This window comes from Schistocerca piceifrons, chromosome 7 (genome assembly GCF_021461385.2).
Source record: "Schistocerca piceifrons isolate TAMUIC-IGC-003096 chromosome 7, iqSchPice1.1, whole genome shotgun sequence".
NCBI classification, from domain to species: Eukaryota; Metazoa; Arthropoda; class Insecta; order Orthoptera; family Acrididae; genus Schistocerca; species Schistocerca piceifrons.
The window spans coordinates 407,065,262-407,087,884 of NC_060144.1; the positions used below are offsets into that span (position 1 = coordinate 407,065,262).

At 44.8% G+C, this 22,623-nt stretch overlaps 1 protein-coding gene across 1 annotated transcript in view; it reads left to right on the top strand.

Annotated features, from left to right (window-relative positions):
* Nucleotides 1-373: 373 nt before the first annotated feature.
* LOC124804791 (endochitinase-like) overlaps nt 374-22,623 on the top strand; it is a 96,080-nt gene continuing 73,830 nt past the window's right edge. Inside the window, exon 1 of the mRNA XM_047265119.1 lies at nt 374-524. Coding sequence (XP_047121075.1) covers nt 507-524 — 18 coding nt within the window. The 5' untranslated portion in view covers nt 374-506. The remainder of the gene's footprint in view (nt 525-22,623) is intronic.

The following is a 22,623-nucleotide window of genomic DNA, read 5'->3' on the forward strand; positions in this document are numbered from 1 at the left end:
TCTTTAAAGCGTCGTCCACCTCGCACCCTGTCACATATATTAGAACAGCATTGAAACCGACGCGCAGTGGCGAAAGCGAACTTTTGTAGGGACTTTGGCACGACAGTACTGCACACGGCAAAATTTGTTGCGTCGGTGTGGCGGGAAAGGGAGGGGGGGGGGGGGGGGGGGGAAGGTTCGTCGGCTGTCGATAGTGCTAACCGCTCGACATTCCGACAAGTAAAGTTCGTCGGTCGGTCGGTCAAAATACCTACACAGGTCTATTTTGTCGGTCGGCCGGACGGGTGACGCGTGTGCGATTCTACTGCTCCCTGGGTTGCCCCTGTGCAGTAGCAACGTCCTCGACGGTAAGGCAGGTGGCTGGTGTTCCTTGACCTCGGCGGACGGCGGCTAAACGGCCGGCTGGCGCGCTTGCGCACTGTGGGCGGGTTTGACGCGCCGTCCGAGGCCGAGATGCGGCAGATCGTCCCCCGCCAGTCCGCAGTCGCCAGCTACCAACAAACAGCATGCGCGCGGCTACGCAGGTCAGTACTCCGCCGTCACACGCCACTCGCTACCGGCTACCTGGCCGTCTTTTCATCTTTGCTATATTTCAAAATCACTGCCATCCGCTCCAACCAGTAAATCCCAGTTCTTTAAAGAATCGATCACTATCGTGTAAAGCAGCTTCAGACTTCTGAATACTTTAAAATGAGGGAATGTGTTAAATATTTGGTAATTTCGAGGAATGAATGCCTATCGAAGTCGATACATATCGAACGTGCGATCGTAAATCGATCATGCGACTCCGGTGGCGGGGGTTGTGAGTATGTTTACAGTGGTCATTGCAGCAACGACAAAAGAAGAGCGTTACAAAAATACTTGTAATTGCAAAGAAGACAACTTACCTCACTCGTCGTCGGTGTTGTCGTCATGTGAAATTCCATTACGGTAGTCTGGATGGATAATTTGGTAGAGTCGAAACATGTATTCTTCCTGATACGCGTTCATTTTCCGCACTCTACGCAATGAAACTGTAACGGTATTTCAGCATCGAAACTGTTCTTACGAAGTTTTACACACTTCGCACCACCACAGTCTACACAGTCCCTTCTTTCCTCATCCGATAGTACTCCATATTTGCGACAAATAGTGGAACAATTTTCTACGCTGGATAAACATGGAATTACATTTTTCCGCGTGAGAGAATCCGCCGAAGAAACGTCAAGAACACCATACATCCCACTCACTAACGACATAAATCGTCTAGGTTTCCCTAGCAACTCACAAACAATTCGTGGAGGTATGTAATTTAGAGCAACTAAAGGAAGGACGGAAAACAGATAAGAATTACGATCACAAATAATTGATCACAACACCCGCCAATGGACTCGCATGATCGATTTACGATCGCACGTTCGATATGTATCGTTTGGACCCCATGACTTCGATAGGCAATCATTCTTGGAAATTACCAAATACTTGATGTTAAGACTTAAGCGAGAAGAAACTTAAGAAAACATTTGTAGTTATGTTTAAAGTTTTCTGGAATCCGCTAAGTCTCTCATTATCAAACACTGGATGAGTATAGTCTAGGCAATTCGCACTCCATTTCAAGCAAGGCCACTTTTTCACATATTTCAATGTTTATGACGTCGTATCTCCTATACCATGAGTCGTAGAATGATATAATTTAGCTGTTTGTTCGGTGGTATATGTGAGTACTGTCTGTGTTGCAAAGAGTCAGTAGAATAGCCGGTAGTAACTATCATCTTTCTTTCACAAAGCTGCTTTGTCAAACATTACGTTGGTGTCTAAGATCGTAGAGTTTCTGTTTTGCTCTTTGGTATTCCTGTTGCTATGAGTTTATTTATCGATTGTCATTTTTAATTGTAGTTTACTGATGCTATCTGAGTTGACATATTGTCATTTGGAGATAGTGAGCTGTGGACACTATAAAATGGGTGTCAAGTGGAGAAATGGAACATTTCCGACATATTCTTCTGTCTGGGTTCAATAGATAGGCAATAGCTGTCTATTCAGCCAGGATCGTTTGCATCATGTATGAGGGTAATGTCACTGCACAGAGCACGGCAAGAAAATGATTTTCTATTTTCTCTGCCTCGTGATGACTGGGTGTTGTGTGCTGTCCTTAGGTTAGTTAGGTTTAAGTAGTTCTAAGTTCTAGGGGACCGATGACCATAGATGTTAAGTCCCATAGTGCTCAGAGCCATTTTTTGAAAATGATTTTCTCATTTTAAGGAGGATAGTTTTGATATTAGTGACTACCCACATTCAGGAAGATCTTCGGGCTTTGATACAACGTTTAAACGCTTTAATCCACAATGATTCACATCATTGTAATAGAGAAATGCGATGAACTATGATCATTCCACCATCGTGCGACATTTACATTCGAAGGAGAAGTTTCAAAAAGCGGGTGTGTGGACGCCACATGCTCTAAGCCAAAATAAAAAAAAATAAAAAAAATCAGTAGATGGGCATGTGTGCATCTCTGCTTGCTCATCAATTGGCTCTTGAACAATACCGACTGTTCCTATCCTGTATCGTCATTGGTGACGAGAAATGGTGCTTTTACGCTAACATAAGAAAAAGAAAGAAATGACTGAATCTAAACAAAGCAGCAACACCCAGTACAAAGCTCCACAAAAGATAATGTGGTGGAACAGCGACGGTGTGATGCAGGACTACTACGAATTGCTTCCCCAAGGGTAACCATCGCTACTGACATTTATTGTCAACAGTTGAGACGTCTTGTAGCCGCTGTCCAAGAACAACGACCAGGAAGGCCACGTGAAGCAATGCTGCTCAATCGAATAACCTCAAGGAACTTCCTCTCCGGATGAAAATGCGCTCCGAACACAGCCTCAAAACCACGTGATTTCTACAGTCTCCGAATCGCAAAAGCGCTCCAACGTTGGCAGACTGTTGTAAATAGTGAAGGGTAATTAATATATAATTGATGACTAAAGTCTCTTGTTATGTGTACCTGTTGTGTTTATTAAAATTATGCAAAAATGCTAGAAACTTATGCACAACCGAAAATATCTGATGTAGTGTTTATATGATCAAAGCTAACGCCTTGCCTTTAGATTTGATCAAAGAAAGCGATTATCTTCTGTTTATTGCAAGCGGCAGGCGTGTACCGGGTGGTTATAACTGAAGTACAGCTGTTTACGGAGGTTTAGTGTGAGCTGCAATTATCATATGGCAGCGAAGCTTGTCGGATTCCCTAATGCTTTAATGCGAAACAATATACAGTGCAAAAAAAATTAGTTCCAACTTTGGTCACCTGGTGCAAATCTGGCACTTCACAACACCTCGTTGACATTTCCAGTGCTGATACTGAACAAACTGTTTAAGCAGCAGTTACTAATAAAATCAACAATATGGCTTTCTGACTTGTTCGAACCTTTATGCCCATGTCCCACTCCTAATCCGTTACATATGGACTCATTTCTATACATCTTTCTTGCATTCAGAGAGCCAGATTTGCACCTGGTGGCCAAAATTGGAACTATTGTTTTTTGCTAGCGTAAATCGGTTCCGCATTAATGCATTAGAATTGCTGCCAAGTTTTGCTGCCATACGATAGTCATAGCCTTCACTGGACATACGCGAATAGCTACGCTTTAATTGTAACCACCCGGTGTAAACCTACTGTGAAACTGTTGTGTGTTGTGTATAAGGAGTGGAGAAGCACACTTGATACACTCTGTCTCTCACTGCGCCCCGGAGAAAGAAGTCTACTGGCGTCAAATCGGGGGACCGTGCTGGTCATCGCACAGTACATCCCCGCCCCATCCACCTATTTGGAAATGTCGCATCTAGAACGTCTCTGGCAACTTCTGCTTTGTGTGCGGGACATCCATCACGTTGGAACCACGTTGATAGACGAGTTTCCAGTCCTAGATCCTCCATGAGGAGCGCTAGTGTGTTGAAGAAATGATGCCTATCGCTGTCCATTCAGTGTTCCGCTGTAAAAATAGGGACCCACAATACAGTTGTCTTTGATACCGCACCAAACACTGACACTTCACTGTCGTTGATGAACAACTTGGCGAATCCAGTGGGGATTTTGCACGGACCAGTAGTGCATGTTCCGCATCATTACGATGATTTGTAAATGAAGCCTCGTCCGTAAACAACGTATAGCTGAGGAATACTGGATTACCTTGCAACTGCTGAAGTGCAAATCGACAGACTGCAATGCGGGATTCAAAGTCATTCCCGTACAGTTCTTGGCGCAGTGAGATATGGAACGGATGAAACCGATGCCGATGCAAGATTCTGCACACACTACTGTGACTTATTCCTACACTTCGTGCAATTTCTCGTACACATACCTGAAGATTGTGCGCTACAGCATCCAGAACAGCAATTTCGTTTCCATTGCCAGTCGCTGGCTTGTACGTTGACGTTTTGTGGGAGCCCAGCTTACCATTTCCGTGAGTATCTTGCAGATGTTGCCAATGGTTCGACGTGACGGACACCGCTGATCTGGGTAGCGTTCGGCCGATCCGGGTAGCGTTCGGCATACAGTCTCACAGCTGCGGTTGCATTTCTGTGACATTCGCCATAAATTAAAATAATATCCAGTTTTTTTTCTCGCTCAAGGCCGGCATATCGACTAGATGACTGCAAATGTAACAAGTCACGAGAAAACAGGTTTTAATGTAGCAACGTATGTGAATTACGTTACAGTACGAGAGCAGTTCAGCAGACCAGATAAGCAGAAACTTGTACACTGAAGGTAGAGCGTGCCGTGGTGATATTGGTATGTTTACAGCAGGATACAGGAGCCAGTGCAGGCAACCCCTGCTCTGAGCACAGTACTGCATGCGATGCATTACGTCAGAAACTGCGACGCCGTTGCTATCCTTTACAAGCCACATATTTCAGAACTTATGAAGTTTAGAAACGTGAAACCAAGTGTGTTATCACTAATTGTACCTCTAGTTCTCATTTCGCAACAATAAATATTATGCGCAGGACATCCATCATTCTGATACCGCCTTAGTTGACACATTATAAGAGGTGGACTGGTTCAGGTAAGGTACAGCTCAAGAAGGGGCTAAAGTATCCCCCTTTAGGAGTGCCATCAATGAAATATTGACCAATGATGTGTTATCATACAATACCACACCATACATTAACACTCCACTGACGTAGTACGTCATTCACAACACGATCACCGGCAGCTTAAGGTGCACGCTTGAGTCTCAGGACGTGCGCTAGCTGTGCGCTTCGTATACACTCCTGGAAATGGAAAAAAGAACACATTGACACCGGTGTGTCAGACCCACCATACTTGCTCCGGACACTGCGAGAGGGCTGTACAAGCAATGATCACACGCACGGCACAGCGGACACACCAGGAACCGCGGTGTTGGCCGTCGAATGGCGCTAGCTGCGCAGCATTTGTGCACCGCCGCCGTCAGTGTCAGCCAGTTTGCCGTGGCATACGGAGCTCCATCGCAGTCTTTAACACTGGTAGCATGCCGCGACAGCGTGGACGTGAACCGTATGTGCAGTTGACGGACTTTGAGCGAGGGCGTATAGTGGGCATGCGGGAGGCCGGGTGGACGTACCGCCGAATTGCTCAACACGTGGGGCGTGAGGTCTCCACAGTACATCGATGTTGTCGCCAGTGGTCGGCGGAAGGTGCACGTGCCCGTCGACCTGGGCCCGGACCGCAGCGACGCACGGATGCACGCCAAGACCGTAGGATCCTACGCAGTGCCGTAGGGGACCGCACCGCCACTTCCCAGCAAATTAGGGACACTGTTGCTCCTGGGGTATCGGCGAGGACCATTCGCAACCGTCTCCATGAAGCTGGGCTACGGTCCCGCACACCGTTAGGCCGTCTTCCGCTCACGCCCCAACATCGTGCAGCCCGCCTCCAGTGGTGTCGCGACAGGCGTGAATGGAGGGACGAATGGAGACGTGTCGTCTTCAGCGATGAGAGTCGCTTCTGCCTTGGTGCCAATGATGGTCGTATGCGTGTTTGGCGCCGTGCAGGTGAGCGCCACAATCAGGACTGCATACGACCGAGGCACACAGGGCCAACACCCAGCATCATGGTGTGGGGAGCGATCTCCTACACTGGCCGTACACCACTGGTGATCGTCGAGGGGACACTGAATAGTGCACGGTACATCCAAACCGTCATCGAACCCATCGTTCTTCCATTCCTAGACCGGCAAGGGAACTTGCTGTTCCAACAGGACAATGCACGTCCGCATGTATCCCGTGCCACCCAACGTGCTCTAGAAGGTGTAAGTCAACTACCCTGGCCAGCAAGATCTCCGGATCTGTCCCCCATTGAGCATGTTTGGGACTGGATGAAGCGTCGTCTCACGCGGTCTGCACGTCCAGCACGAACGCTGGTCCAACTGAGGCGCCAGGTGGAAATGGCATGGCAAGCCGTTCCACAGGACTACATCCAGCATCTCTACGATCGTCTCCATGGGAGAATAGCAGCCTGCATTGCTGCGAAAGGTGGATATACACTGTACTAGTGCCGACATTGTGCATGCTCTGTTGCCTGTGTCTATGTGCCTGTGGTTCTGTCAGTGTGATCATGTGATGTATCTGACCCCAGGAATGTGTCAATAAAGTTTCCCCTTCCTGGGACAATGAATTCACGGTGTTCTTATTTCAATTTCCAGGAGTGTATTTCAAGCGTCAACTTCGCTTCGCAATTTCTCGGGATGTAATTGATGTATTGCGATGCAACCAACTCTATTATGTTTGTGATTTTTCATGCTATTGATTGCATATGAAATAATACGGGGTGTCTATTTAAAAATACACATGTTTGTGTTGAAAATAGTATTTATTTTCGTTTTAAAATTTCTCATAGTATTTGGTTTCCTAAGCCCCTGCAGTTTTTTAATATCTGTTGTTGTTCAGAGATATTTGAGGTGGCAGAGTTAGGTGAGACACCCTCTCGAAGTTTCACACACACACACACATATACACACACACACACACACACACACACACACACACACACACACACAGTCTCAAGAAAGTTTCACATTAATTAATTTGTTCGAAATTTAATTAAGTATATAATATATATTTGAACAATTGAAGCATTGGCAATGAATGAAGTTTTATAGACTTGCGGGTGCTCACCCATATCATGCTGAAGCAAAGCTGAATTCTGCTCAACAACATAGAATAAGTTTGTATCAGTGCACACGCCTTCCCAATGTGACACCGACTAAAGGCAGTTAGCACTGATCGCATTCCACCATCAGTGAAACACCGAATGCCGCCGCCCAGTGCGGTTACAACAGCCAACTCGATTCGCTACAACGAGGAACTTCCTTCACGTCGAACGCCTTATCTCCATGTAAGTCCGCGCACGACGGTTTAATAACACTACACTGCTCGGCTTTCACTGCTGTGTACAACTAGTTTTAAATTACACTTTGGCCCCATACCACTTCACCCCTGGCATAAACTCAGCTTCGATGAAGCACTGTAATCCACATTCACTTGCCCGTGCACAAATGTATCGATCGGTTCGCACTTTCCTCCTTTAAAGCTTCAGCGCTGCACGCTCATCATCTCGCGGTGAGCGATACGTCGCCGGCCGATAGGAAGATTCTGTGCAATCGACTTCGGACCGTTTCATTTACAAGGGTCTTCTGTTTCTTCTTAGCCTATAAAACTTCCATTTTCTCGCTGTGTGCAAGTTTTCTCTCCTCTGTCCACTTCGATCTGCTGGTTTCTGTACTCCCGCCCCTTGTGGAGTGACCTGCCGGAATTTTGGACTGTTCTGTATGGTTTCTAGCGAAATTTCAAGATGATCCAGGTCTAATTTCACTGTGGTGGCACTTTTTTTTCTTGGACGCTCTCCCTCTTCCTGTCGTGGTGAAGCTCCTATTCGTGAGTCTGCTGAGGTGCATGTGGGTCAAAATGTCCTTAGAAGGCCAGTTGCCTCTTCCTAAGAGATGTGTATGTCTTCCTGGAGTTGGTACAGCTCACGGTTGTCTGATCCTGTAGTTGCCATTTTCTACTCTTATTGGTGATAGAGTTCTCCTTGGGATTTTCCGTTCCTTGAACTCTGTTTCCTGAGTGGATACTTTCTGTTCATCAACAGACGTTCAGGAAGGCATGCAATACGGAGGTTCTTACCGCTAAGTTGTGTTGTTTAAGGTTATTGGAAAGGTATTTGGAGATGTAAATGTTCTTTCAGGAGTGGTATACCATTTCCAACTTAGCACTTCTGGTATCTATTGCCAGTATCTCTCTCATCTGCTGAAATCCACTCTCCTAAATATTTGACTGCAGGGGTTTTACGAACGGTGGTGCTTTCTAATCGAATTGCAGTAGGACCCCCTTTATGTTACTAAGGAACTCAGTTTTTTCGATACTGACTTTCGAACAGGTATTAGCTGCTGTGCTGTATAATCTCTGTAGCTGATGAGTGACTTGACTTGACTTAATTCCTTTGGCGCCTGTGGGGGTATAGGACACCCAGGAGAACTCGCCATCCATCTCTGTCTTTGGCCATTTGCCTCAGTTCTGCCCAGGTCTTGCCAACTCTTTTTGCTTCCCCTTCCACTATCCTCTTCCATGTACCCCTTGGTCTTCCTCTCTTCCTTGTTACCTGGGGATTCCATTCCAATGCTTTTTTCCCGATGGCTCCATCTGGTTTTCTCAAGGTGTGCCCCAACCAACCCCACTTTATCTCTTTATCTGGACTTCTATAGGTATCTGGTTTGTTATTCTCCAGAGCTCCTAATTACATATTTTTTCTGGCCACCAAATATTCATGATGCGTCGAAGACATCTATTTATGAAGCTTTGTAACTGGGATGTTATATTTTTATCTATTTTCCAGCTTTCACTGGCGTACAGAAGGACAGCCTTCACATTTGTATTAAAAATACAGGTTTTTGTTTTGTACGTGATATTTCTATTTTTCCATATTGGGTACAATTGTATGAAGGCAGCATTTGCCTTTTTAATGCGATTTTTCACTTACTCTCCAGCTCCACCATCTTCCGTCACTATGCTACCCAGATGCAGGAATGAGTTGACAGTCTCCCCCCTCTGCTCACCTATTAACAGTGGCACCTCCATGTTCCCTGAATTTACTCTCATTTCCTTTGTTTTGCCTGTATTTATCTTGAGGCCAGCAGTCTCTGCTTCTTCTTTCAGCACGTTTAAGTTAGCTTGCATATCAGTCAGCCTTTGAGCTAATAAAGCTATGTCGTCTGCAAAATCCAAATTCTCCAGACGTTCATGGATCCCCCACTGGATTCCTCGTCTCCTGCCTGCTTTGACTCTTCTCATAACAAAGTTTAGAACAAATAGAAAAAGTGTTGGTGACAAAATGCAACCCTGCCGGACTCCAGTTGTTACATTTATGGGCTCTGTCATATTTCCCTTGTGCAGTACGCAACATTTGTAGCCATCATATAGATCTTTTATGATGTTTAAGATCTTCTTTGGTATGCCATACTTCCGCAACACCTGCCAGAGCACTTTATGTTTCACAGAATCGAAGGCCTTTTGAAAATCAATGAATGCCAGGTACATGGTTGCTTGGAATTCTTTGCTTTGCTCTAAAATGATCCTAAGAGTGTTAATAAGATCAACATAACTGCGTTGTGCCCTAAAACCGGCCTGTTCTTTACGCAGTCGCTTTTCAAGGGATTCTTTAATTCTGTTTAAAATAATTCTGGTGAGGACCTTACTGGGCACTGACAACAATGTAATACCACGCCAGTTGTTACAGTCTGACAAATTTCCATTTTTTGGGAGCTTTACTACCAAACCATTTTTCCACTCCTTTGGAGATTTCTCTTCAAGCCAAATATGCCTCAGCAAAGGATGGAGCATTTTAACAGTACTTTCAATATCGGCTTTTAAGAGCTCCGGTGCTATGTTGTCTAGGCCTGGAGCCTTTGTATTTTTTAGTGTTTTCAAGGCAATCCTAATTTCGTCCATTGTGGGACACTGCAAATTTATATCTTGATCTTCTTCGACTTCCTCTGGAACATCTCTTACCTGTCCCTCTTGGTTGTCTTCACAATTTAACAGTTCCTTGAAGTGCTCCTCCCATCTACGTAGCTGTGCCTGTTGAGCTGTAAGCATCACCCCATCCTTGTTCTTAACTGGTCCTTCATGTCTGAAGTTCTTCATTGACAACCGTTTGGTAATGTTGTAGAGCTCTTTCGTATTTCCTTGTCGTGCTGCCTCTTCTGCTAATTTTGCTTGCTCATCTATCCATTTCCTTTTATCTCGACGTAGCGATATTTTCACTTTTTTGTTCGCCTCCGTGTATTCTTTATGCGCTTCACTCTTCTGCACTCTTGTCTTACAAAAACTTAACTTAAGTTTTAGTTCTTTCCTGTGGCTGATTTCATTCCATATAGCATCGGAGATCCATTCCTTCCTTTGATGCGCCTTAAATCCTAAGATTTTTCCTCCCACATCTAAATAACTGTCTTTGATTTTTTGCCAACATGTTTCAATTCCCTCTTCCATAAAGTTTTCTTCAGAGAGGACCTGGAATCTGTTTTGTAGTTCAAGGGCAAATGTTTATTTGATCTGTTGGTCTTTTAACCTTGCCCCTGTGATTGAGATTGGTTCTATTTGCCACTATCTTCAGTCTGAATTCCGCCAAAACTAGGTGGTGGTCACTTCCAATGTCTGCTCCTCTTCTATTTCTGACATCTAACAGAGAGTGTCGGAACTTGCTGCTTATGACTATGTGGTCTATTTGATTTTCGGTAACGTGGTCTGGAGAAACCTACGTTATCTTATGGCAGTTCCCATGTGGAAACAATGTGCCTCAAATGACTAGGTCATGATCAGCGCATGTATCTATCAACAGTTCACCATTTACATTCCTGATCCCCACGCCATGCACGCCCATGATATGTTCAAACCCTTCATTTTCTGAACCAACTTTTGCGTTCAAGTCACCTATTGAAATTTTTATGTCCCTAGAATTTGTTTGCCTAAGGACTCCATTAAGCTATGTATAAAATGCAGCTTTTAATTCTCCTTTAGCTATTTCAGTAGGTGCATAGCATTGAATTACAGTGACATACCGCACATTTGTTTTAAAGCGTGCGGTTATTATCTGTTCTGAGACTGGTTTCCACTCCAGTAAGCTCTTCTTGCTGCTTTTAGATAGTAAGAGCCCTACACCATTCCTATGCATCGCGTCCTCACGTGTCTGACCCGCATACAGCAACACTCCACCATTTTGTGTTTGGAATTCCCCAGATTCTGGCCACCTTATTTCACTTAGTCCCCATTTATATAGTCGATAGTTCTCCATCTCTTTTTCGACCAGTCTTAGCCACCCTGCCTCTCTCAATGTCCTTACATCCCAAAAACCAATACGGGTTTTCCTTTTCAGGCCAAAGGTCATATCCTTAAGATCCATCCGGCTGTTTCTCCTTTTAGTTTCTGTTATATGTGTTTTTTGCTAATGCGGGTTATCAGCCCACAGCCCCCGAGTGTCCTGGTGGGGCTGACACGCCATGGTCTGGACACCTGCCAAGGTTTTATTTCGGGGCCTTACCCCTTAGATAGCTTTTCCTCACCACGACTACAGAACGCCATCCATCGCTTCGCAGTAAGGCCTTTGTGCGTCAACGTTGTCCTGGTTTCCAAGGATCTTGCACTATCCACATTAGGGGACTGTGTCTGCTGCCACACAATCACAGGGAGGAAAAGGAAAGGAGGGGAGTGTATAGGATGGGACAGAACAGAATAGGATAGGACAGGACAGGACACTAGACGGGACGTTGTGTGACACACTTTGTCTGGATCCTCTATGGAGACCTGTCTGGCTTGGGAGGCCCTGCTGGTAGTTACACAACCGTCGGCATAGCCCTCCACTTCATTGGATCACACAAACCCCCTCACCCACACGGACAGTCTTTCGTTAAGGCGGTGTCTCCTGAGGGGGAGCTGATGAATAGCCTCCTCTATATTGTTAGCTAACAAGACAAGTTCATCTCAAAGTCTAGGCAGGATACATTGAGGTTATCTTTCTTGCATCTAGTCTTCATTCCAGTTCTTGATGGAAGTGTGCAAGTCCATTCCCTTGTAATCTTCTCCAGCGAGCAATTGAATAGCACACACGAGAAGCCGTCACCTTGTGTAACTCCCATTTGAATGGTGAAACACTCAGAAAGATTATCTCTGCATCTGACTACGGAGGTGGTGTTCCTCAGAGTGGCCCACACTAGACTGGTGGTCTTCTCATCTAGTTCCACTTCTCATAGGGTAGCAGTGAGAGCTTGTCTGTCGAATCATGTGCCATTTCAAAGTCCACTAGGAAGGCTACTGTAATGGTACTTGAATTACGCAGCCATTACGGCATCTCACCTGAACCTCTCGATACCAGCTATATTCTACTGTGTTTCTGCAAAGTAGTTGACATATTTCTGAGACAACATTTAGATTTGGTTTCATTTGTGATACATCGATATGTTTATATTGCAATGATATTATTCTTATGTGTATTCTTTCTTTTGTCACTATGATCTTTGACGTACTTGTAACTCTGATTTTTGGGCGCGTAAGCGATTATTAGTTAGTTGAGTTGTTAGAGAGTCGGACGTTGAGAAGGTCAAGTCTTGGGCGTCATGTTGGAAATATGCATATTGTAGTTGGCTTATAAAATGTGAGGAAGATGTTTTCAAGTATGTTTTGTATTGTGAAGTGATGTTTTGTGTGTTACTTGATATTGCAATAAAAGCAATTAAGAGGAAGGGTAACTTAATTTCGGAGTGCTGATTATTTTTTTACATCACCATTGTCCAGCAAAAGTGTAATCTTCAAGGATGGTTTGTGAAGCGCATCTACAAAACTTTTGAATATAGCGGAATAAAACCTAGGCCTTTTTGCATCCGAGCTTGGAATCATAACCTCCTAGATTTTCAACGATTGAGCCATGATTTTACGACGAGACCAGCGTGGGAAACACAAAAAGATGAGTGCCTAGTTTTTTCATTATTACATGAAATGACTATTAACTGTGCTCTAATGACACCTGCCACATAATATGACTGTTGTTGCCCGATAATGCAGTATTTAGCAGCGTGAGCAGCACCACAATCGTTATTAAAATTTTGACCTTATATAAGGATGGTCTTGACTTTTTATTTGCTCTGTGCAAGACCTACTAGCTCGAAAATCAGCCCGATGTTCACCTACTTGGGATTCACCTTGGTTGGTGAATAATTATTCTGTCGTGTGATAACTGACGCCTATCTTCAACCATCAGCCAATTGAAGTTTTCAGCATTTCCGCGACCCTCTCCCATCCGTCAGACAAAACGGTGACCATTCGAGTAAACGTCTAGTGTAGCTGTCAGTCCTATTTGAAACGGGTCCCACATACCTGAGCAATAGGAAGATCTCACGAGATTTTTGTAAGCATTCTCCTTTGTAGCCTCACTGCATTTTCCCAGAATCCTACCAATGAACTGAAGTCTACTACATGCTTTACTTACGACTGAACCCATGTGATTATTGCATTTAACATCCTGTCAAATTGTTGCAACCAAGTATTTGCATGAGTTGAGGGATTCCAGTGTTCCTGGGTGAATTACTCGTTCCCATCTCTCATCGAATGAGGATACGTCCAGAATTGTCGAACATGGTCGTTTTGGATGATCAGGTTTTGTCGCATGGGGAGGCATAATGTTGCATGGGCGTACTTACCTCCAAATCGTTGAAGATGATACACTCGCCGGTCAACATTATGCTGACATTGAACTCCTTTCCCATGTTAGTCTGTTCATGGGTGAATTCGAATCTCACTTCGTTTTTATGGATTAAAATGTGCGACCGCACTGAACAGCGCATGCGGAGCAACTCTTGGAACGAGGCAATTATAGGCGAATGGACTGGCTTGGCCGTTTCACGACTTAAATCCCATCAAGCACGTATAGCACGCCTGGGGGGGGTTTGCACCACTTTCACGTGCACCAACGACCATCCAACAGTTTTCAACAGCGCTGATAGAGGAATGCAACGCCTTATCACAAGAGCTTCTTACCAACCTTCTGGACAGCATGGGAGCACGTTGCAGAGCAGGCATTACCGTCTGTGGTGCTCACACTCCCTGTTAAGAACCATTTCCGACTTTTTGTAATGTACACGGGACCATAACGAATTGCGGTGACTTCAGTGTAATTATTGTCTTTGAATAAAAGTGTCATTTCTGTTGGCCTCATTGCGTACTTCTTTCAGTTACCTGCTATACTATACTGTAGCAGTTCATTCTATGTATGGCCTAACTTTCGTCGTGCTATGTTATTAGGCAGGTACACATCATGAAAAAGTAAGTTTTGCACAGTAGTGTATTTTATGGGCGTTACTCACTTATCACGACATTGTGGGCTATTTTATGATGCATTCTGTATTTGTACTTGTCCCACCATGTTTGAATTACTGACGATTTTATTAATGGCATCAATAATGACTCCCTGTAATAACGACTAAATACAATTTTACAGGTAATTATTTAGGATGCAAGTTGATTCGGACGTTGTAGGATTACACAGTGTTCCCATCATAATATGATTACTTGGATGACTTCCTCAGTTCTCAATTAATTATGTCAAACTGTGTCAAAACATTATTCTTTCACACAAAGGATCCTAGTATCCAGCGATGAAAATATTTGACCAACTTCCTTTGAATTAAACCTACTGGAAGATAATGATAGTTTCAAAAACAGATTGAAATTAAACACTCGACAACTCCTTCTACTCCACAGAGGAATTTGTGTACAGGTTGTACATATGTGGTTGGATTACTTTTAACGAATGTGAAATGCTGATACATTAATATTCGGTGTATCTGCCACTATGCTGAATGTAAAAATGCAGAAGTGAATGCATTGTGTTGTACAAGTGCCAGATGTCAGTTTGTGGTATGGAATTCCGTGTCTGTTGCACTCGATCGCTCAATACAGGGACGGTTAATGCAGTTTGTGGATGACGCTGGAGTTGTCGTCCGATGGTGTCCCATATGTGCTCGACTGGAGACAGATCTGGTGATCGAGCAGGCCAAGGTAATACACTCCTGGAAATTGAAATAAGAACACCGTGAATTCATTGTCCCAGGAAGGGGAAACTTTATTGACACATTCCTGGGGTCAGATACATCACATGATCACACTGACAGAACCACAGGCACATAGACACAGGCAACAGAGCATGCACAATGTCGGCACTAGTACAGTGTATATCCACCTTTCGCAGCAATGCAGGCTGCTATTCTCCCATGGAGACGATCGTAGAGATGCTGGATGTAGTCCTGTGGAACGGCTTGCCATGCCATTTCCACCTGGCGCCTCAGTTGGACCAGCGTTCGTGCTGGACGTGCAGACCGCGTGAGACGACGCTTCATCCAGTCCCAAACATGCTCAATGGGGGACAGATCCGGAGATCTTGCTGGCCAGGGTAGTTGACTTACACCTTCTAGAGCACGTTGGGTGGCACGGGATACATGCGGACGTGCATTGTCCTGTTGGAACAGCAAGTTCCCTTGCCGGTCTAGGAATAGTAGAACGATGGGTTCGATGACGGTTTGGATGTACCGTGCACTATTCAGTGTCCCCTCGACGATCACCAGTGGTGTACGGCCAGTGTAGGAGATCGCTCCCCACACCATGATGCCGGGTGTTGGCCCTGTGTGCCTCGGTCGTATGCAGTCCTGATTGTGGTGCTCACCTGCACGGCGCCAAACACGCATACGACCATCATTGGCACCAAGGCAGAAGCGAGTCTCATCGCTGAAGACGACACGTCTCCATTCGTCCCTCCATTCACGCCTGTCGCGACACCACTGGAGGCGGGCTGCACGATGTTGGGGCGTGAGCGGAAGACGGCCTAACGGTGTGCGGGACCGTAGCCCAGCTTCATGGAGACGGTTGCGAATGGTCCTCGCCGATACCCCAGGAGCAACAGTGTCCCTAATTTTCTGGGAAGTGGCGGTGCGGTCCCCTACGGCACTGCGTAGGATCCTACGGTCTTGGCGTGCATCCGTGCGTCGCTGCGGTCCGGTCCCAGGTCGACGGGCACGTGCACCTTCCGCCGACCACTGGCGACAACATCGATGTACTGTGGAGACCTCACGCCCCACGTGTTGAGCAATTCGGTGGTACGTCCACCCGGCCTCCCGCATGCCCACTATACGCCCTCGCTCAAAGTCCGTCAACTGCACATACGGTTCACGTCCACGCTGTTGCGACATGCTACCAGTGTTAAAGACTGCGATGGAGCTCCGTATGCCACGGCAAACTGGCTGACACTGACGGCGGCGGTGCACAAATGCTGCGCAGCTAGCGCCATTCGACGGCCAACACCGCGGTTCCTGGTGTGTCCGCTGTGCCGTGCGTGTGATCATTGCTTGTACAGCCCTCTCGCAGTGTCCGGAGCAAGTATGGTGGGTCTGACACACCGGTGTCAATGTGTTCTTTTTTCTATTTCCAGGAGTGTATGTCGACACTCTGCACAGCACGTTGAGTTACAACAACTGCATGTGGGCGAGCGTTATGCTGGCGGAAAACATCCACTGGGAGCCTGTTCATGAATATCAACACAATAGTTCGAATCACCAGACCGATGTACAATTTTGCCGTCAGGTGTGTGCGATAACCTCAGACCGCAACTCTGGGTGTAGGTCCAGTATGTCTAGCATGCAGACAAGTTGATGGCTAGCCTCAAATGGCCCCCTCCTAACCAGCACACGGTCATCACTGACACCGAGGCAGAACCAGCTTTCATCAGAAAACTCAGCAGATTCCACGCTGACCTCCAATGACGTCACCAGTGTCTCAAATGGCGATGGTTTGGAATCAGTACAATACACGCTACAGGGGCACTTGGTTTGGAGATGTCTTTGAAGTAACCAATTTGTAGCAGTTCGTTGTGTCATTGTGGTGCCAACTGCTGCTCTAGGTGCTGCTGTACATGCAGTAAGGTGCACCAGAGCCATACGCCGAACACGATGGTCTTTCCTCTCGTTAGTGCCAAGCGACTGTCCGGAGCCCGGTCTTCTTGAGACCGTACACCCATGTGACCACTGCTGCCAGAAATCATGTACAGTGACAATATTCATGTCAAGCTCTTCAGCAGTTTCGCAGAAGGAACATTCAACATCTCGTAGCCCTATTGCACAACCTCGTTTAAATTCAGTGACGTGTTGATATTGGCGTCTTTGTCTCCTTACAGGCGTTCTTGACCAACATCAACTCACAACGGCCAATCTCAAAGACAACTAACGTTCACGAACGTTATTGCGTGTATTTAAAGCAAACCTGATGTGCATCCTCGTACTGGCGCCATTAGCACCACTATACTATGACGTCGACATCATCATTTAGTTGCAGGAATACGCCTGTCAACTTTCATTTGTGTCGCACAGCTCCTTCTTGGTGTTGCGATCTTTTTTCCGTCATTGTATAAAGAGCAAATTGTATTGCAGTACCTCAGATCTCCAACTGTCTACAGACTGAAGCATATCTGCTAATGACTACGTTACGTCGTCAGTATTTTTAACACGTTGACCTTTGCCACAACAATCAGGAGAGATATTCTTGAGTGAAAAAAGTACTTGAATTAAATTTTCGTCTGTGATGCTATACGGCTGTAATCGAGGTTTAAATGTGTCGTTCGACGGTACGACGTTGTCTGTGACGTTTCAGATTCGACTGTAGGAACTCAAAAAATCATAAAACTAAGCCCTCATCGTCAGGACATGCAGGTCTAGCAAAATCAGTTGAATATGAATTGAGTAGAAGATTGTGAACGATACTGTTTTATTGGCAGTAAGCTTGCGTGTCGCTGCTATCAGTTTCTTTTATATAATAAGTTTTTGTAGCTGTAACGCTCAAGTAAATTTTCTTCTCTAACTCATCAGATACCGTAATTTCTCGTAATTGGGGTCCAGTTTCAGCAATTATTTTTCAGTTTGTTTGCAGAGGTTGTATATATGACATTTAAATCACTTTTGCTTTTTTTCAAATGTTCAGTACACTGAAAGGAATATTAGCATTTTCCGGCTGTTAATTTTAAGTACTATCAAAGCAGTTATCAATTATTAATTATTGGATCATAGTCAGGTGCTGATGTCTCTAATTCTGGCCCACCTCACATATATTGTGGGGCTTATGGTTATGGCTCCTTTATTCGTTATCTTGAGTAGTAAATGAAAAAAAAACGTTATTTATTACATTTACTTTGCAATCAATGAAATTTAAATATCAATACATTTGCCCCACAGGCCTTCGAATTCTTTTTCAGAATATAATACTCTTTCGTTGGATAACTCAGATGGGGGTTAAATTATGCAGATTACGTCATATTCTACATACATACTTCACAAGCCACAGTATGGTACATGGAGGAGGATACCTTGCACCAATACTAGTTATTTCCCTATAAGAAGAACCCATTCGTTAGGCCAAATCCACAATTGCGCATTTCTTTCCGTGAAACTCACTTCTCCCCCAGTTTTGCAAACTTTAATGACTCTACCTGCCCAGACTTCGCCCCCATATTTGACAATGTCAAAATCTTTAATTTTAGACATTATCCCCTGTCTCAGCGCTTTCTATTATTTCCCTTAAAGATAAGTTCATTGTATCAGCGGGATAAGAGCTGTGTTGACTCCCACCTATTCTCTTTAGCTGTTTATTGTTCATCATTTACTGCTACTTACCCGTAATTTGCATTAAAAAGAGCTATTTTAACTTGAAGTGCCAAAGTACCGTACCAACAACGTAAAATAATTTAAACTGAACACCCCATTGATGGAAATTCTGGAGCATAGTTACGTCTCAAAATTGAAGTCTTTATCAAATATCATACAATGCAAATTTCATAAAAATATCTGTCACTCATCATTACACGGCATATTTAAATTTCCTTCTCTGCCTATGGTCACACGCGAAAGTTTGCAACAAAATCAAAACTACGTACATTTCCCAACAAACTTCAACAGCACCTGACACTTTCCAAGTACGTCGATCTAGTAATTTGGCGGTTTCATAGAGCGCGGGACTCACTAGACTTCCAAATGCAGCACAAAAGACCTGTAAGCGACATGTGTACTGGTCTACACAATAATATAATAATCTAGACCGGCAGCTTACCCCACACTTACGATCCCGGACCACAGTTGTGGGAAATTACGGTAGTACAGGATGGAATGTATTGAGTTCCGTCTGGCTGCCTCGTTCTAATCAGCGCCGGCTGCTTTTAGCACCAAGCTCACAGGTGTTGTTAGAATCTTGCAGGTAGCAGACGTTAGAAAGCTCTTGTCCTTTACGACAACTGTTCGTGCATTAAAGCCGAAACACTAGGTACTCATTGTTTGCAAACAGTACGGGAGTTTGAGAGGTAATGTCTGGATGCACAGACATGGGGTTGCTAACTGGTGCCTACGAAACAAGCGAACTCGCAGTGAAGGTCACTTCGCGGCAGAAGACAGCGCTCTAACCAGTCTCGCGTTCTTCGGCTGCGACTCGCAGCAGTTTTTTGCACGCTTATGTCTGCGTCAGCACCAACTCAGATAAAGCTATGCGGTCTGAATGACGAGATTTCTTGGAACCACAGCGTTTGTAATTGACTGCATCACAATAATGATGAGAAGAGACGTAGCATAGACTTCAAACTTTTAGATCGCTTAGCTTTAACACTTAGTGGTCTTGGAAAATAGGTATCAGGAGTTTAACTAAACTTCAGAAAATATTTAACGTGTTTCTTTCCTGATAATAGCATCCTGAACGTGAATACTGGGAGTTCTTTCTATCCACAGCCGTAAAATTTGTCCAAATAGAGAGCCCGCAATGTAAAAATGAAATGTCCTCATCATGGGAAGGATTCCTGTAATAATAATAATAATAATAATAATAATAACAAAATAGGAAGAAGAAGAAGAAAGTTCAAAATTTAGCATGGATGTCTGTGAATAGGCATCGCGGATAGTTTAGAGCTTCTAAGAGCAAGCATGGCAACAGTTCTCAAGTAGTCCTACAGTCCAAGAATAACAAAGAGGAACGGATGTAAATTGCATGTAGACTGTGTCATTAACCAAAGAAATACACTGACATCGATTTCCTTTGACCTTCCAACGTGCAAAACGGGATGTTAAGAATACTAGTTGCGCTACCGCAAAAAACGAAAAACAAATATTGTAAACTGAAGGCCAGTATCGGAAGGTAGAAGACAAACTGTGACCGAGAGGTTTCATCTCCCAAAGTATATATATTAACGACATGAGAGTAATCTGATTCCGGATCTACGGCCATAATCCACAAAGTCTGCAGAAACGATATCTCAAAGCCAATACGGCTATGCTCCAGTGGTTACCTCGAAATGGGCTAGGACACAGAAGATTGTGTTAATCCAGTTTTGTGTTCACCACAATGCTCACATCTTTTCGATATCCTTCTCGACACGTAACCAGCACACTTGACACTGAGCAAGGATTTTTTCGTTCATGTGATCAGTATCACCGTATCATTTCATGTGTGTGTCCATTGAAGTAAGCACTAAATGTTAGGCTGTAGTGAATAAGCAATGACCAGACTCTCGTTTTCCCTGTACTTTACAAGATGACTCCTCAAACAACAGGAATCAGTCAAGGAGTGAAATGGTCACTCATAGCTTACCATTAGCAGATGGCCGGAAGCTAGGAAGACAAACTTCTTGAAGAAATCTCTATGTAGAGTCGTATTCTGACAGGTGATGTGTATTACTTTCCTATAGGTACATACACTTCAGACCTCAGTGAAGTGCATGGACGAGGGTAAGTAACTACAAAATTTTCCACAGCACTGAAGACCAGAGCGCCAGTCTGTAAGCACTGATTTTCATGCTAACAGAATTATATTCTGCAAATGGTGTTTCTATTTTCCAGCAGGCTGGTGCTGCGAAAATGAATGTCCTAGTCATAACAGCGCGAGCTAAAGAAACGAAGGCGCTGCAGTCCGGAACCGCGTGACTGCTACGGTCGCAGGTTCGAATCCTGCCTCGGACATGGATGTGTGTGATGTCCTTAGGCTAGTTAGGTTTAAGTAGTTCTAAGTTCTAGGGGGCTGATGACCTCAGATGTTAAGTCCCATAGTGCACTGAGCCATTTGAACACTTTTTTTGAAACGAGCCCAGAGCATTAGATGCTCCGCCATTTTGTCGTAAGCGTTACAAAACATGCCTAAAATGCCCATCATGGGCTTATGATTTGGAACTACATGGAACAGATTTCCACATAAATAGCTGTTGAATCCCTGTCATTACATATGTGGCAGCCAATACATTTTCTTTCGGTTTGGGAATAGTTTAGTTCCTAAAGCAATCGAACAGTGGATGGATGGATATGGTGTTATGGGCGCTCAACAGTGTAGTCTTTAGCGCCCGAACGGAAACAATAACGTACGAGTGTCACTAAAATGCAGCAAGTGCAAAAATAGGACTAAAATTAAAGGTGAAAGTCTACATAGGCAATGTGCACGTCAACAGTAGCAAAGTGGAAAGCTGCACATAAAGAGAAGAACTGCAAGAGAACGTACGGGAAGGGGTTAAAATTAAACACATAGCACATGTCTGGAACTGGCCTATTACAAGAATAAAAAGGAGTGGTAAGCCACTCGGCAACACACTAAAAATTCCAACCTAAAATTTTAGGCTGAAGCCCAGAAACATCACAGTACCTTAAAACTTTCTTGACACTCGCCTCGTCATCGGCTAAAATCGAGAGCGAGAGCAGATCCCCACTAATATTAACTTCCGCCCTGACAGAACGATATAAATCACACTCAACTAAAATGTGGCGTACAGTGATTCGGACGCGACAGGCATCACACAGCGGGGGTTCCTCTCGCAGTAGTAAGAAGGCATGTGTAAGAGGACAGTGCATTATGCGAAGACGTGTAAGGGTCACTTCGTCCCGCCTAGGTGACCGGCAGGAGGAGCACCACGGCTGGATGGTGGGTTTCACCAACCGCAGCTTATTTTCCCTCACCGCCAGCCATTCCTCCTCCCACAATTGCATATACTTCCGCCGCAGCACAGAAACGACACCTTGCAAACGAATAGAACATTGTGTCACCTCCGGTAATCTGCAGGCGTCCTTGGCAGCTCTATCAGCTTGTTCATTTACCCGTATGTCCACATGCCCTGGCACCCAGCAAAAGGACACTTGCTTGCCCTGTTGTTGGAGGATGTACAGTTGGTCGTAAATCAGCTGTTCCAACTTCTCCGCTGGGTACAGGCTCTGCAGTGACTGTAATGCGCTCAGTGAGTCAGAGCAAATTAGGAAGTGTTTGCCCTGAGTAAACCGTATCTGCTCCAATGCCTTCAGGATCGCGTGACGTTCTGCGGAAAAAGCAGTGTATTCCTGGGGAAGGCGAATCCTGATGACACGTTCGGGGAACACGACTGAGCAGCCAAGAAAATCCCCCTGTTGGGATCCATCAGTGTAGACTACTGTAAAATCATGATGCCTGTCTTAAATGTTAAAAAACAAATATTTGAAAGTAAAATCTTTTGTACTGTCTTTCTTAAAATTTGCCAAATCCAAAATCAGTGTGGGCCTCTGGAGGAGCCAAGGTGGATATCTG